The sequence below is a fragment of the Sebastes umbrosus genome, chromosome 23, assembly GCF_015220745.1.
Source record: "Sebastes umbrosus isolate fSebUmb1 chromosome 23, fSebUmb1.pri, whole genome shotgun sequence".
Lineage (NCBI taxonomy): Eukaryota > Metazoa > Chordata > Actinopteri > Perciformes > Sebastidae > Sebastes > Sebastes umbrosus.
The window spans coordinates 5,573,036-5,588,712 of NC_051291.1; the positions used below are offsets into that span (position 1 = coordinate 5,573,036).

Sequence of the window (15,677 nt, forward strand, 5' to 3'; positions counted from 1 at the left end):
ACATGTTTTTCTAAACATCTAACAAGAGCTATGCGGTGATACACACACACTCCTCAAGGCTGTTAAAGCCCCTTTACATCCTTAAATCCTGCGCTGGACACTGCTGACATGGGTGACAGGGGTGCTCACGTGTGTTGGAGCTGTTGGGTTAAGCAGATTGTGCTACTTTGCACACAAGCCGACATGGATTATACCGGGGAAACCGGGGTGTAGTCTCTGTCACACACACATATATATATATTAAAGTGATGGTAGGCAAAAATTCCATAATAACCTTTCAGCATATTGTAAAACTAGACTTCTGCACCTCCTCATGGTTCTGTTTTCAGGCTTTAAAAAATCTAGCCCGTGACGGGAGACTTTGACCAATCACAGGTCCTTTCAGAGAGAGAGAGCGTTCCTATTAGCTGTTCATTCAACAGAGGCAGCTGTCAATCAAACAAACAATTCAATTCAACAATTCATATTTCATCAGCGCTGCCTAGTTTGACCGTTTGATCGGAGTTTGCGAGTGATTGACAGCTGCTCAGAGACGGCAAGGCTCCAGCTCGGCTCTGATTGGTTATTTTCCTCCGGTCTGTGAAATCTTGCAGATGCCATTAGGAGCACCAGACATGACTTTTTTCAGATTACCTGTCTCATGCACTACTGTCAGCATATAGTGACCATAATCACATTTGCTCCAACTTGCCTACTGCAGCTTTAACCTGCAGTATGTGGCAGCTAGGGCACACATACAGACTTGCAAAAACAGCCACAGCTAATAAGCTCTAACACAGAGCTTACTTACTTATTTAAAGCACATTATAGCCTACAGTAAGCTTACATGAAGGTGCCATAAAATTGTACACCTACAGTATAGAAGCTGTTATCTAGGTCACATAAACACATAAGCAAATATATGTGCTGTGGATGCACATATGCATCACAATAGGTAGAGTCCCTTTTTGTCCGTATGTGACAAGAAATTTGCTTAAATAGGATCATGTTGCCCTATCTGGTATCACATCTATCTGATTAGCCTGGTTCATTTGCTTATGATTTGCTGAGCTCTACTTCCTCGGTGTCTGGTGTCCTCAGTGTTTACTGATTCATGGAGATAACAATAACGTATGAGCAACTTCTCAGTAACTCTGTGGTTTTACTGGTCCATAATTTCCTAATATTTAAAGACTCATTTGTTCATACCGTTGGTAAAATAGCAAATTCTCTGGGCCTGCAAGATCAAATGTGAAGAAATTTTCAAAATCGGTCAAACCGTTTGGCTGAAAACTAAGGTTTTCTTATCATATCATATCTTGTATTTGGCAACATGGGACTACTGTTTTTTATAATAGACTCCATTATATTTTAGTCCCATGTCAAACTACAAGGAGCACAGTCAAGTATTTGGTATCTATGAACTCATAACAAGTTGAATATCAAATATATGCACTCATATTCAGTGTAAATAATATATTTCATTTAGAAAACATTTGTGAGTCTTTAAAGTAGACGTAGAGAAAGTCAGCTGAACATGCAAAAATGTGAAATGTATCTACAGGCAGGCATACAATTCAACATATATAAGGAAAAAAGGTTTCAAATAATCCACGAATAATGAATGAAGATTAAGTTTAGATGGGTTTTTTTCCCGCTGGAAATTACCAAACTGCTTCATAACTCAACACAGCAAACTAAAAATTACTGTCTCAGAACTTTGTCTCTATTCTCCCCACGATTACGACCACATTACAAAACTCCTTTCCAGGAAACTGTCTGGGAAATTACGGACCCGTAAAATAAAGCGTTACCAATTGTTGTAATTGAGCCTGCAATACAAAACTATGAAGAAAAAAACTCTATAAAAAGACATAAATGTTATTAAAAGTCACCTTTTTTTGCCCTTTTATTTGAAAGTAAACTTAGAAATGCCTCTGTGCACTCACACTACAACATTTGCATGTCAACAGAAATGTCTGGAAAGCTCGCAGCAAAGTGATAGCTTTTTATACTTTGTCGTGGCACGACGTCAAGATGAAAAATCAAGCGTTTCATTCCAAAAATGCGACATCCACCTACTCACAAAGCGACTGCTGGTATGTCAGTAAAGTCCTTAATGGAAGGGTGTCGAAGTTATCTGCTAACTTGACGCTTCTTCTTCTTCTTAAGTAAAAAATGTTTGAGGGTGCAGTCGTCCGGCCTTCTGAAAACTGGTGGAACTCCAGGAAGCCATTCCTTCCACACAATGACTGTTTTTGTTGCTTAAGTGCCTCGATGAGAAGTTTTAAGATTTTTCAGCTGCGTCTCATATCCTTTTGATAAAGCGATCGACGGACAAATAGTCTGCGCACAAAACTCATTCATCTTTGCAAGCCATTTTTTTGCAGCATAAAAACATTCCTCTGTCTCTCCATGGGAATGGGAGAAAAGACCAAGAAAGGGAAAATCGCAGAAATAGAAGAAAAACAACAACAACAGGGCAGGGCGTGCAAAATGAAGAGAGTTTATGAGAAAGCTGAATAGATAAATCATGGATTCCGCTGATTCGGTCATGGGACGTGGCGCTGAATGGAAGTGAATGGGTGTGGATGCCAAAACACTGGGGCCTGTCTAACATTTGGGAGTCTGTGACAGGAGGCCTTTATGTGGAGACACACACACACACACACATATTCATATGATTGTATGACACGCAGGAAAATATGTTCTGCAACGCAAAGAAATCACCAGGTACCAACGCACACATGCACGTACACGCACTGTACTGTAGGACAGTGGCATTGTGGGTAGGTCACAATAGCTAAGCTATGGAAGCCCTGGCTGATTCATGAACCTCAGGCCTTTGTCCTTAACTTAATGCCACGCCGGGAGGCCAATAACACACACACACCATCAGGGAAACCACAGGACCCTCTCTCCTCTCTCTAAAACCCCTTTATGCTCATGTATCGGACAAAAGCTGGGGCACTGCTTTTCCCCTCCAAAAACGCACACACACACATAGACACACACACGCATGCACACTATTCATCTCCTTAATATCGCTCATCTGGACTGGGAAGAATGGCAGAAAAGGAGTTTCATCCCCACTGATTGTCTCGCAGCAAAAGCCGGAGAGAGAATGGCTGCGTTGAAAAGCAAGACGCAAAACAATTCAATAAGAAAAAAGTGACTTGAATGCGCCTTTCATCGGGCAAACAATGGCCGGCCCCACAATAGGCCTCAGGTTCGCCCCATGACGTTGCCTGTTTCTCATGCCACAAAAGGAAAAAAAAAAGGAATTGACTCGATTTGAATTGTGAGCCAAGAGCGAAGTTAACTGACACTCGGATAACTGGAAAGAATGATAAGTTAACTGACACTCGGATAACTGGAAAGAATGATAAATAAAAAACTGGTTTTCTTAGATAAGCAACTCAAAGTGAGTTTTTATTGGTGCCATTTTTCTTTTTCAATGTTTCTTTTCCTCCGCCGGGGTCACAGGAAAGGAGGTGTTGTGTAAAGAAAACAACACACGGAGTTCAAATCTCCTTCGTAAGAAGCAGAGTTAGTCTCATAACCGTGATCTTTTTAGCGAATGCTGATTGTGTATTTAGAGCCCTTTAACTGGCGAACAGGATGACAAAATCTCTCTTTTTTTCTGGCTCGACTGAACTTTCTTTTTGAGCTGGTCGTGGATTAAAAAAAAAAAAAAAAAATCTCTCTTTTAACCTCCCTCTGTTTCGTTTCACTCGCCTTCCTTTTTTTCCCAGCACGAGAAGAATGATCGCGACAAACAATGGCTGTGAGAGTCCTGCTGCACTTCATGTTAATTTATACAACTAACTAATTACCGACAAAGGGGTGGAAATCACATAAAGACGCTCCCACGCTAGGGCTGTCAACCTGCTGCTGCATGTGTATGTAGTCCACGAAAAAATTCCCCCCTTAGGGATCTGTGCCTTAAAGTCACAGCTCCATGTGATGACTTGGGTTGTATATGCCATTGTTGATGTTTATAGAGTGTGTGCGAGTGTTTGACGTAACCCCCCAGATAGCAGAGCAGTGGAAGGATTAAGCAAAGTGAAGGAGGAGGAGGAGGGGGGGGTGGACTGATGGCCTGCCTCGATCCCTCCACTTCTCCGGCTCCCTTTTCCCCCCCTTCTCTCCTTCTTCTTGGCAGAATGTATCCGCCCTTCCCATTGTCACCCATTGGAGTGTACGGAGGCGTGAGGGAGCTCCGGCCACTGTGCGCTTGTGTGGCACAATGGCCTCGCCTAAGTGCTGTCCTATAAAATGCCTCAGTGCTCTCTAAAAGCAAGCCCTGGGTTCCCCTCCCTCGCCTTGAAAATAGATGAAGTGCTGTGCGTGCATGTGTGAGCATGTGTGTGTTGTGTGACATCTGTCATTGAGTTGGCGTTTTCAGTATGGAAACCAGTGCCTTGGAGCAGCGAGTACGCTCAGCCATAAAAACACCATTCTGGTTGACCTCGAGGTTGCACGGCGCGGCTATAAAACCTGCACAAGTGTGTGTGTGAGGTCGTGTGTGCATGAGTGTGTTTCACCAGCACGTGTGTTCAGGTCAAGGCCGTGCAGTATAGAGGCCAGGGTAGCGCTACGTTATCTTTCATAGGAATAACAATCATTTTTTGTCGAACTGGGTGTCAGTTTACAAGATAGTGGGCGATTTAAGAGTGTTTCTTTTTTACGGTTAAAAATCAGACTTTTGATCTCATAAATTTATAAAACTGTGGTGGCATTCATGCATTTTAAATTGCTGCTGAATCAATAGAAATTTCTCTCACAAGTTTTTTTTCACAAGAAGGGAAGTGTTGACACAGAACAGTGAGGAACACTTGATGAATTTGGCTGTGGTGCTTTAATAAAAAAGCAAATCGTAATTTAGTTTTCTTTTTATTCTCATATTCCATTGCAACTCTGCACGCAAAAGGCCAAATGCAACGTTTTAAAGGTTTTATTCAGCTAACAAGACAATTCTAGTTGAGGACCCGTGTTTATTCCTGTTCACAGCAGAGGTTACGCTTAGAAAAATGAGTAAACATAAGAAAGTCCCGGAGGCCGCGGAGCCCCAGTGAGTGGTAGCTGTAGCTGGGTAGCAGAGGGTCAACAGACGGGTCCAGAGATGGAGCTCAGCTGGCACTCACTGTGAGCCACTTACAGTCAGAGGAGAGGAGAGGATGAGGAGAGGAGAGGAGAGGAGAGGAGAGGAGAGGAGAGGAGAGGAGAGGAGATGATGAGGAGAGGAGATGATAGGGAGAGGAGAAGAGAGGAGCAAAGAGTGGAGGAAGGAGAGGAGGATAGGAGAGGAGAAGAGAAGAGAGGAAGGAGAGGAGAGGAGGAATGAGGCTGAGTGTCTGGTGAAAGTCCAGGGCAGTGGAGGCACCACTCCAGGGGCCGAGAGGAACATCTGTGCCCCATTTAGTGATTTTTCTCCTCCTTTTAATTCCCCTCGTTTTTTATTCTCTTTCATTTTGCAGTTTAAAATCACATCCTATCTATCTATCTATCTATCTATCTATCTATCTATCTATCTATCTATCTATCTATCATCCTACTGCTGGGCTAATAGATTATCAACAGGCCTTGCTCTGTGGTACAGGGGGTCACTAGGGGTTAAATGGCGAGTCCAAGGGAACTGTCCAGGTGTGTGTGTGTGTGTGTGTGTGTGTTCAGTTGTACAGGTGTGTACGTGCGGCCATCTCTCTCGGGGCTTTAGCGCCGGCTCTCCTCTCGACCCCGCGCCTCCCGCGACGCTCCGCACTCCGCTCTCATCATTCCGCGTAATGGCACGCAACACACACTCCAGCACGAGCGGGCTTCGAGTCCAGACAAACACACACACACACGAGGCGGTGTCATGGCATGTCTTATCTGCGCTGTTCCTCCTTGTCGCTCCTGAAGAATTTATTTATTGAAGACGGCGACTAGTAGTGTGTGTGTGTGTGTGTGTGCACGTATATGTTACCAGTGTGTGTGTGTGAGTGTGTATCTCCAGGGTAGCAGGTGGCCGGTGGAGTAAGACAGGAGATGAATGGAGAGAGCAGGGGAGCGGTGGAGCATGGTTGGGCCAGGCCATGGGGGACAACATGGCTAGTCATTTATTAGAGGCCAACAACACACACACACACACACACACAGACACACACACACACACCTTGCATGCATGCAGCCAATCCCTCCCATAAAACACACACACACACACACACACACACGTGCATTGTCACATATGCAAATACGCGTACACAAGTGTACATGCTCCCAGAGGCTTAAACAGCACACACACACTGACCTAGTATCTACCGCTCTCCATTCATCTAGCCTAAGTAGAGCAACACTAGCCACACAACTATATCTCTCAAACTTGAGCCACACTTGTGTGTGCGTGTGTGTGTTACTGTCCATGTGTGTGTGTGTGTGCGTGTGTGTGTGTAGCTTAGGGCTTGTCTCCGATAAGACAGGCTTCTCATTCTTTTTCGAGATGTTTATCGTTTTCTGACCCATTTTGTGTCTTTGGCCCCTTGTTCACATCCCTCCTAGTGTTAATGCTCCTACACTCCAAATGTGTGTGTGTGTGTGTGTGTGTGTGTGTGTCATTGATCCAGCTGGAAGCAGTGTGTGTGTAAGAGAGAGAGAGAGAGCAGTAATATTCCCGGCCTTTCATAATGATTAAAGCCTTCATTAAATTTTCATCCCAACCTGCTGTTTGCTGCTAATGGCCTTTGTGAGCCACACAGCCAAACAATAGCTAGCCGGGCACAGAAAAGGGATTTCTATCTCGCGTTCAATACCGCCCCTCGTCGTTTCTCCCCCCCCCCCCCCCTACTCTCCATTTCCCTCAGCCTCTCTTCATCTTTTCTCAGCATCCCTTTTCTTCCTTTACTTTCTTTTCTTTCCTCCTTTCTCTCTTGCTTGGCCTGCGTTTTTTGTGTGTGTGTGTGTGTGTGTGTGTGTGTGCTGGGTCTGGAGGCGCTGGGGCCTTTTGTTAGCGCGTTTCATTTAAACGTAGGGCAGATAATGCTCCGGGTTGGTTTGGAAGCCGCACCATTGTGGCACTCCGCTAATGGGGTCTGTGAAGAAGACGCTGCTCTCTCTCTCTCTCTCCTTCACTCTTCTCTTACTCCTTCCTCTCTCTCTCTCTCTCTCTCTCTCTTTCTGCGCTGGCTGACTCATAAAGATCTATTATTGTTGTTGTTTTTTTCCCCTCCCTGTGCAGCCAGTTCACGAGGTCCAGCGAAGCAGCGAACAACCCCAAACACACCTCAATTACAGCTCCGCTCGACAAACAGCCCAGTTTTTTTTTTTGGTGTTTTTTTTTTCTGTAAAATGTGCCACAACAGGCCTCTTCTATTGACTGGAATAAAAGACGACCAGACGGCGAGAGCTGACCGGCAGCCTCAGCCGCTTTGAAAAACCTCGCAGAAAAAAAAGCCTGGAAAATAAGGTTAGCAGCACATCGCGGCTTGAAATGAAAGCCTGTTGATGTACTGCCGGAACACACACACACTCACACACACACACCAACACATGAACACCTACACTTAAGAGACAAATACACACTGTACCGCAGCGCTGTTCTTTCACCTCCGTGGGCACGGTGTCGTGCGGGCTGCATACAGTTCAGAGATGTTTGAATAGAAATCTCAGCACGCTGCTGTGGTGGATTTAGAAGCTAAAGGGAGAGTGTGTGGGGAAGCGTATAAGAAGATCTAGTGGTTGTTATGGCATGCATCTGCCATGGAGGGGTCTTGATTGCATTGTGGATCGGGTTCAATTATCCTCGGGTCTGTTGGTGCTCAGGTCCCCTTCAAATCGGGTCTTTTTAAAAAAGAAAAATATAGTCGACCACAGGAACTTTCCCCCGGAACAAGGAACCTTTTGAGGAACTCCTTGCATTTAGACCCACGGCCTAAATTAGTTCTGGGGCCTTTTCACCCCCAAAAAGGCCCTGATCAGGGGGTAATACTTTCTGAAAGACGGCAGTGCTATGAATGAGGAAAAAGAAAACAAACTGATTTTTCTACGCGTTTTTGAGATGAAACAGGCGGACTCACTGAACTGCAGGCTGCAGGTTGTGTTTACCGCTGTGACCACCAGCAGCAGGTAGAGCTTGTCCTGTTGTTTTTTCATATGTCAGCAAACTAATTTGCCTAATATTTGCATCATATTTGCTAATTTGTCTTTAGACAGCAATGGAAACGACGATATCAAAGGGCTGAGGGAACCGTTTAGTTAATTGAAAAGTAGTTCCTGGGACAGAAATGACCAGGAGCTTCTTGGTGGAAACCTGGCGATTATGTGCACATTGGGTTCAGGTAAGGGATCTGTTTCTGACATTTTGGACCCATGAAGACCTCTGATCTGCTTTGCTTAAGTGCCCATGAGCAAGGCAGTAAATCCCTACCAGGTTCCGGTTCCTGTTTTGAAACTGACCTCCCTGACATCTCCTCCAATAAAGCGCAATGTTATTTATATTATCCCATCAGAAGGACACCTGTTGGTAATCTTCCTATCACATTATCACTTTCATAGTGACTTAAGCCCCCATTTATCTGCCCAATGAGAAATTAGAGCTGGCCACCGGCTAATTTTATCTCTTGACTCCGACTGTTAGCCCGAGGCTAAATTTGTGAATGAAATGCGGGGGCTAATCGAGCTAAGCTATGCAGCCCTGGGCAAAAAATCTGGTTTAGGGTTTTCAACAGTATGTGAAATGTTTAACTGATGGCTGAGAGTGAGAGAGTTATCCCAAAGGTTACAAAGGGAGAAGGAAAGGTGATAAGATGCATTTAAAGCTCACTGATCATTTAGCAGAAAGATAATGTGAGTGCCTTTCCTTTGAAATTAAAACCGGGAAGCATTTGGAGAGTTAAGGGTTAAGGAGTTTTGTTAAGGCTTTTCACACACTCCCCGCATACACTACACACACACGCGCACGCACACCCATCTTATGTGTCAGGTTGTGATAGATATGCAAAGCACGGTGGACAATAGGCCCAAACAGCTGATGCTGTCTGTCTGTGTGCCGCAAAAACAAAGGCTCGCCTCTCATCTGAATGTGTGTGGGTTCATAACAGAGAGGGTGATAGAGAGAAAACAACAAGACAGAGAGAAAAAGAAGAAGAGAGAAACGGACATCAGAGTGTGATAAAAGAGCGGCGGCGGAGCCAGAGAGATGGCGGGGAGTTCCAGATCACACATCTGGCCCGCGACAGCGTCCCCCTTTCATCACTGACCTTCTGGCTCGTTCTTGATCAGCTCCTCCATCTTGCGCTGTTTCAGTGTGTCCACCACGTCTGCCAGGCTGCCCTTGCGTCTCTCGGGGGTCCCCAGGGTGCCCGCGGCCGAGCCCCCGTCGCTGCAGGGCCGCCCTCCGCCTCCGCCATCCTCTTTGCCCGGTGAGGTAGCATTGTGCTGGGGGTAAGGGCTCAGAGAGCTCCCCTTAGTGCCGTCGTGCTCCTGGAGGGAAAGAGAAGGAGATACATTATTAGATTAAAAAAAAAACTTTAAGACATAAATAAACAAAGTGAGGGAGGAAAAAAAGAAGGAGGAGGAGGAGCTGGCATACGCCCTTCATTATCTCCATCCTCCTCTTCTTCTCTTGCTCCCTTTATTCTCTCCATCTCCCCTTTTCACAGCTCAATGCAACCAACTGTCATCCCCGGCCAGTTATCTCAAGTTAGGGCACACTTCTTCTTCTTCTTCTCCGTCTTTCACATCCTCGGGAATCTGCATTTGACTGACTTGGAGGTACTTGACAGAACGAGCACATGAAACAAGAGCAAAAGACTCCGCACACTCTCAGAGTCACGCTAACTCTTCATTACAAAGCCTCCAACGGCTCGGCTTTGAGGGCCGTCCAACGCTACTGTACCAAATCCCGAGCCCAAGTTTCAGCGCCGGCGCTACTTTTGTCCTACGATTCGTGACAATTAATGCTGAGGATGCAACTCCATCAAACAAGAAAATCAACAAGAAAAAAGAAATAGATCCCTGTTTCAAAAAAAAAAAAAAAAAACAAAGCTTTGGAGAGGTGTCAAATCATTTCCATAAATTCATGAAAGGACTGACAAAACAACGATCAGCATGAGAGATACCAAATATAATATATACAGCTCACAGTAAAGCTGTGTGCCTTTTGCCAAGCTGTCGTGATGAATAATTATCATACTGTCTTGTGTCTAAAGTTTACACTGTCTTTAAGTTTAATGACCTTTGGAAATCATAATATATAGATAAACACACAATTGATTCCTAAATTCATAATTTAGAAAACTACACTCTTTAATTTAAGTCCCCCTCCATGATGTGAATGATGTTTGACATTAGAAAGCTGTAAGGGAGTTTATCTGTGCTGTGCTGTAAGGTTACGGCATGTACATGTGATTGTGGCTTGGTGACATCACTTGAAACCTCCAGCTCAAGTAGACTGAGAATGGACTTTTTCAGTAGAGTAGGAGACATCCTGTATCTAGTAAAACATTTGAAATGAATGATGTATGTATTGCAATGTCATTTCTAACAAAGTAACTGAACTTTTTTTGTGTAAAAAAAATCTCTTAAAACTTAGGGAGGGGGTCTTTAATAGGATAGTTTGGGTGTTTTGAAGTGGGATTGTATGAGGTACCGCACAGAAGCAAAGCAATGTACTGCTGTGGACGGGGTCGGTAGCAAAACGTATTTTAGTCACCTAAAAGAAAGGCTCACTTAAAAAAAAATCTATATCACTTTAAGTGTTCACTATATTTAGAATATCTTGCCGTGTTTCGGACGGGGAACTGAAGCTATTCTCTCTGCTCTTGCCAAAGCAACCAGACTCCATTGACAAAAACACAAATTTTTATCTCACAGAACACTGAAGTTGCTGCTCTACTCTGCCTCGATCGGTTAGTTTGTTTGTGTTATTGTGTGACTTTGTTTAGTTTGGATTCACCACAGTCACACAGTAGCACAAACAAACTAAATGATCGAGGCAGCGGTAGACCAGCAACACCAGTTTTCTGTGAGGTAAAATTAGTGTTTTTTTCAATGGAGTCTGGTAGCGTTGGCGAGAGCATACATGGATAAAACGGCTTAAGTTCTCCGTCGGAAAGGGCTGTCTCACGGCCAGGTAAAGCGGTGAAAATCTTCTAAATATAGCGTACACTTAAACTGATACATTGCTTTGCTTCCGTGCGGAAACTCCTGTCTGTTTCTCCGAACTGAGTCATCTACTGTAGGTAACACACTGACTATGGATAAGTACCTCATAAAACCCCACTTCAAAACACCCAAACTATCCCATTAAGTTATTGTTATATTTTAAATGACAAGCTTGATAAAGTTGAATGACTAAACAGTAAGAAAGCTAACAACAGCAGCTGACTGGTGAGTAACTTCTAGCATCTTAATCTTTGACCTAATAAAACCTGTGTTTGTTTAGATAGCCCGGTTGATAGACTTAATGCCGGCTAAGCCCATTTAACAGTGACACTGAGAAGGAGGATGGCGTCAGCTTCGGAAGAGAACACACCCTTCCTGTTTGTCTCACACACACACACACACACACGGATGACGAGCGTACGTACTGTATACGGGCGTGTCGAGATTTGCGTGTCGTGCTCTTTAATTACAGAAACAAGCGAGTCAGCCTGTCAGCTCAGCTCTTTGTAGACGGGAGGGTCAATGGTCCACAAGGTTAATCTTTGGCTAATCTCACTACAATATGGAGCACGCCACCTGGGACGCACATATACAGTACTTCTGTGTGCATGTGTGTGGGTGACACACACAGATAGAGAGTGGTACATTCCAGCTGTATTAATGTCATTATGGTGTATTAGGGCGGAGATAGTCTTCTAATCATTAACTCGCCGGCTGCTGGTGGAAGTGGAACTTAATACCGGGATCACAGTCCACAATGAAGTCATTTAGACCCCAGATGACCCCAGATTCGACACTTTCTTTTTAGCAGAAGAGGAAGAAAACTCCTCAAGACAAAAGTTTGAAATCATTCTTCTGCTGTTCTATTGAGAGAATAAAGCCAGGCGGACGCTTTCAATATTGACAACGCTTTCATTGTCAGTGGCCAAACACTGTACGAGAGGTACAGCAGACCATTATCACTTGCCGTTTTCTACGCTTCACTGACTCTCTCTCTCTCTCTCTCTTTGGCGCCATGTGTTTCCACACTCTGAATAAGTCAGCACGCTCAATAATTCACTAATTCTCTCCTCGGCCGTGCTTGCACATGCATTGTAGCGGAGGGGACGGAGTGTGACGGCGATGATACGGCTGTAACAGTACGTATGCGATACGGCGACGAGGCCAGTCGCCGTCGAAGGCTCGGCTGAGGGGCTGAAAAGTGTCTCGTGAAAGACTTCTCCGCTCGCCACCTGACCCGTCTTTCCTTCCTAGCTTCACTTCTTCTTCTTCTCTCCTGCTCTTCAGATTAGGGAAATTCACACTTCAAAAATGAGCGGTTTTGTGATCAGGAATTGCGTCAGCGAACGGCACGACATGCAAATGCAACGAGACAGAGGGAGAGAAGGAGTGTAAGTGGGTAGAAGTCAAAGAAAGAAAGAAAGAAAGAAGGAGAGAGAGGCGATGTTATTAGAGGAAATGAGAGAGACAGAAAGAGAGAGAGAGAGGGGAAGGGAAGGCATCTTGAAGGCAGCGGTCACACCTGTCACATCCCATTTATCTAATCCAGCGCCTACTTAAAACAGCCGCACTCTTTCTTTCGAGAAAGATGTCGCGCAAAACAAAACAAACAGAACAAGAATACGGGAGGGAGAGCGAGAGAGAGGGGGGATGGAGTTCTTCGCCCTGTCGAAAAATCTGATGTCATCTCGCCTCGTCCAACAATGAAGGTCATTTCCCAATCAAGGGGAATTAGCGGGGAGCCGTGGCTTCTTCAAAGATCTGTTAAATTAGCGCCCGTGACATTATGTATGTGTGAAGTCAGACAGATCCCGGAGGCAACTTAAATGGCTTATGATTTTTTTCTCTCCCCCCACCTCATCAAACCTCCCAGCGTTTAATCCACGTGCCCTGCTGACACCCCGGCGAAGTCCAAGACAAGAGGGATCAAAAAGACAAGACGCCAGATCTTGTATTGTGGAATCGCTCCGTGCGCGGCGACACGCTCCTGGTCGCAAAAACTTTTTCTCATCAACATGCATTTATTCACAACTGGATACTGTAAACGTTCATGCCCTCCTCTCAGTTTTTTTTTTTTTTGCCATTTCTGTGTGACACTGTGAGTGCACATAGCCTGTAGGTGTGTGTGTGTGTGTGTGCCTGCATATATGTATTTATATGCACTGCTGGATGTGGCAGGCTGGCAGTGTGGGCGGTTCTGCCTTTAGTTTGCAGATGTCAATTCTCTTCCAAAACGACTGGAACAAAGTAAAAATTGCGCCTCACTCTCTTTATCCTTTTACTGCCTCTGCAATGGAACCGAATTAAACAACTTTTGTCTTCTTAAGCTCATCTGTGAGGGGAGGTTGGTTTAAAAACACGCAACTCTTGCCAGAAAAAGAGGAAAAAAAAAACATTTTTTTTTTTTTTCCAGCACAGATGCCGCTTTTCCTCTTCTTCCCTTCCTCCTTCTCTGTTGCCCGACTCACTCTTTCTCTCTCTCCCTTCTATCTCTCCACCGTAGCCTTGACATGTCTCGGGCTGTGCAAGGTGCATGTGTGAAAAACAATATTTGATGCTTGGCGCGTCGTCGTGGATCAAGGCATGGACAATGTGGCAGTGGGAAGAGCTGGAAACAGCTGCTCAACTAAAATACTCGCACGCAAACACACACCGACGGGGGAATGTCACCGATCGCTCCTGCAGGGGGGGTAAAGGACTTAGCTCTGCTGCCAGAGCTGCCAATCTCCACGACATACACTTAACACACCTCCGATTACACTGCCAAACACACACACACACACACACATGCAGCAAATCCCTTTACATGCCACGGCTAAACACAGACACTGTCAGTTTTGACTTCGAGGTCCCTCGGGCTGGGACAAGCGTTACTTTTATCCTCCTGTTCCAACAATATGCTGCTTTTTTTTTTTCATGAAAATTAAAAAAAAATAAGGTACCAATTATTTAAGTATATTACACAAACTGCCATTTTGAACGTCCTAATTCTAATTGTAAACTTATTGTGCTTATCTGAAAACATGCAGCTGTATTTTCTGTATTTTTGGCTAAAATGCACGCCAGTAGATTTTTTACCACGACCCCTCGCTGTTGACAGGCAAGCGTGTGTTGATTCATTAGTGCATCACTGGCATGAGAAATTAAGTGTGACCACTGTGTCTCAAGACTGCTCAATGACTGTGTTAAATCTGTCAAATTCACATGCGCACACACACACACACACACACACACACACATAATCACACATACAAATTACACAAAAAAAAAGGAGGGAAAGAGAAGGCCCCGTGGAGGGAAAATGAATTAGAAATAATGCCTGATGAAATATCTTTATAGTTTTCTATCGCGTGCATCCCGCCTGTTAATGAAATAATTAGTGGTTGTCCATTAACACATTTATGAGAGAAGATGCTCGCCCCTGCCTGATGTGAAAACATTGTTTTTTTTTCTACAAGGATATGCAAAACACAAATATAAAAGAACCGAAAAGAAAGCAAATAATTTTAATTTTTTAAACTGGGGAATAAATGTCTAGCTCTGCTGCATCATACCTGGATTCTGTGCTGATTGGCTGACCTCACTGAACCGCCGCTATAAAATCCCCCCCCGCCACATCAGGCATTTGAACCGAGCTGCTCTCAGCCAATCAGGGTCCAGCGACGCGGTGAGAACTTCACATTCAATAAAAAACACCCTTTTAGCTAAACTACATTCATTTGCAAACCATTATGAAAAGCACTATTCTCATCGAGAGCCGGGGGTTTGTACAAAACAAAATATACAAAAAAAAGTGAATAATGTGGCACCTTTCAGCTTTTTAAAGTGTACGTGTGAGTGCTGCTTCTTTTTTTATTTTGTGTGTCTGTGTGTGTATTTGTGTGTGTGTGTGCGTGTGTGCAGCTGCAGCAGCAGCAGGCAGGTAAAGCAGCCGGGCCAAAGCCGAGCAGGCAGGCGAGGCAGGCGGGATGAAGAGGTCAGTGTGTGGCTGAGCGCTTCTCCGCCGCCGTGTTAATTTACTATGACAAGATAAAGCTGTAATCTCGTCCCCCCCCTCTCACCTCTCCCCCTTTCTCTCGCTCTCCCCCGCTGCCTCACTTCCAAGTCAACCGGTCGCCGCCGATGAGCCATTTACTTCCCCCCTATCACTTTACGACAATTGCCCTGAGAGAGATAGACCCCCACCCCACTCCCTCAGAGTCCCACCGACACCCCCGCCACGCTGTAAATCTCCTCCTCTAGTCTCTCTTCATCCACTCTTCACTGACAGTCAGCGGCGAAGGGATTGGCACTGTAACCCCCCCTCCTCCCTCTTCAAACCCCCCCAAAAAAGGAAAAACTTACACATCTTACAACATGCCAAGCAGGCAGTGGGATAAGCCCCCATTCCACCAGCTACACACACACACACACACACACACACACACTGTGGCTTGCCACTTCATAAGCCACATCAGCTATTATGCTGTGCATGAGCCCCCCCCCCCCCCCCCCCCCCCCCCCCCCCCCACCAACCCCCTCTTTCTGACAACGCACACAAACACACACATCAACGC

The 15,677-nt window shown here is 45.1% G+C and overlaps 1 protein-coding gene across 20 annotated transcripts in view; it reads right to left on the reverse strand.

Annotated features, from left to right (window-relative positions):
• Positions 1-15,677, reverse strand: part of sox5 (SRY-box transcription factor 5) — a 240,974-nt gene that overhangs the window by 69,088 nt on the left and 156,209 nt on the right. For all 20 annotated transcript variants that reach the window (XM_037760090.1, XM_037760089.1, XM_037760091.1 and 17 more), the window contains one exon: positions 9,216-9,438. In XM_037760090.1, coding sequence (XP_037616018.1) covers positions 9,216-9,438 — 223 coding nt within the window. The remainder of the gene's footprint in view (positions 1-9,215; positions 9,439-15,677) is intronic.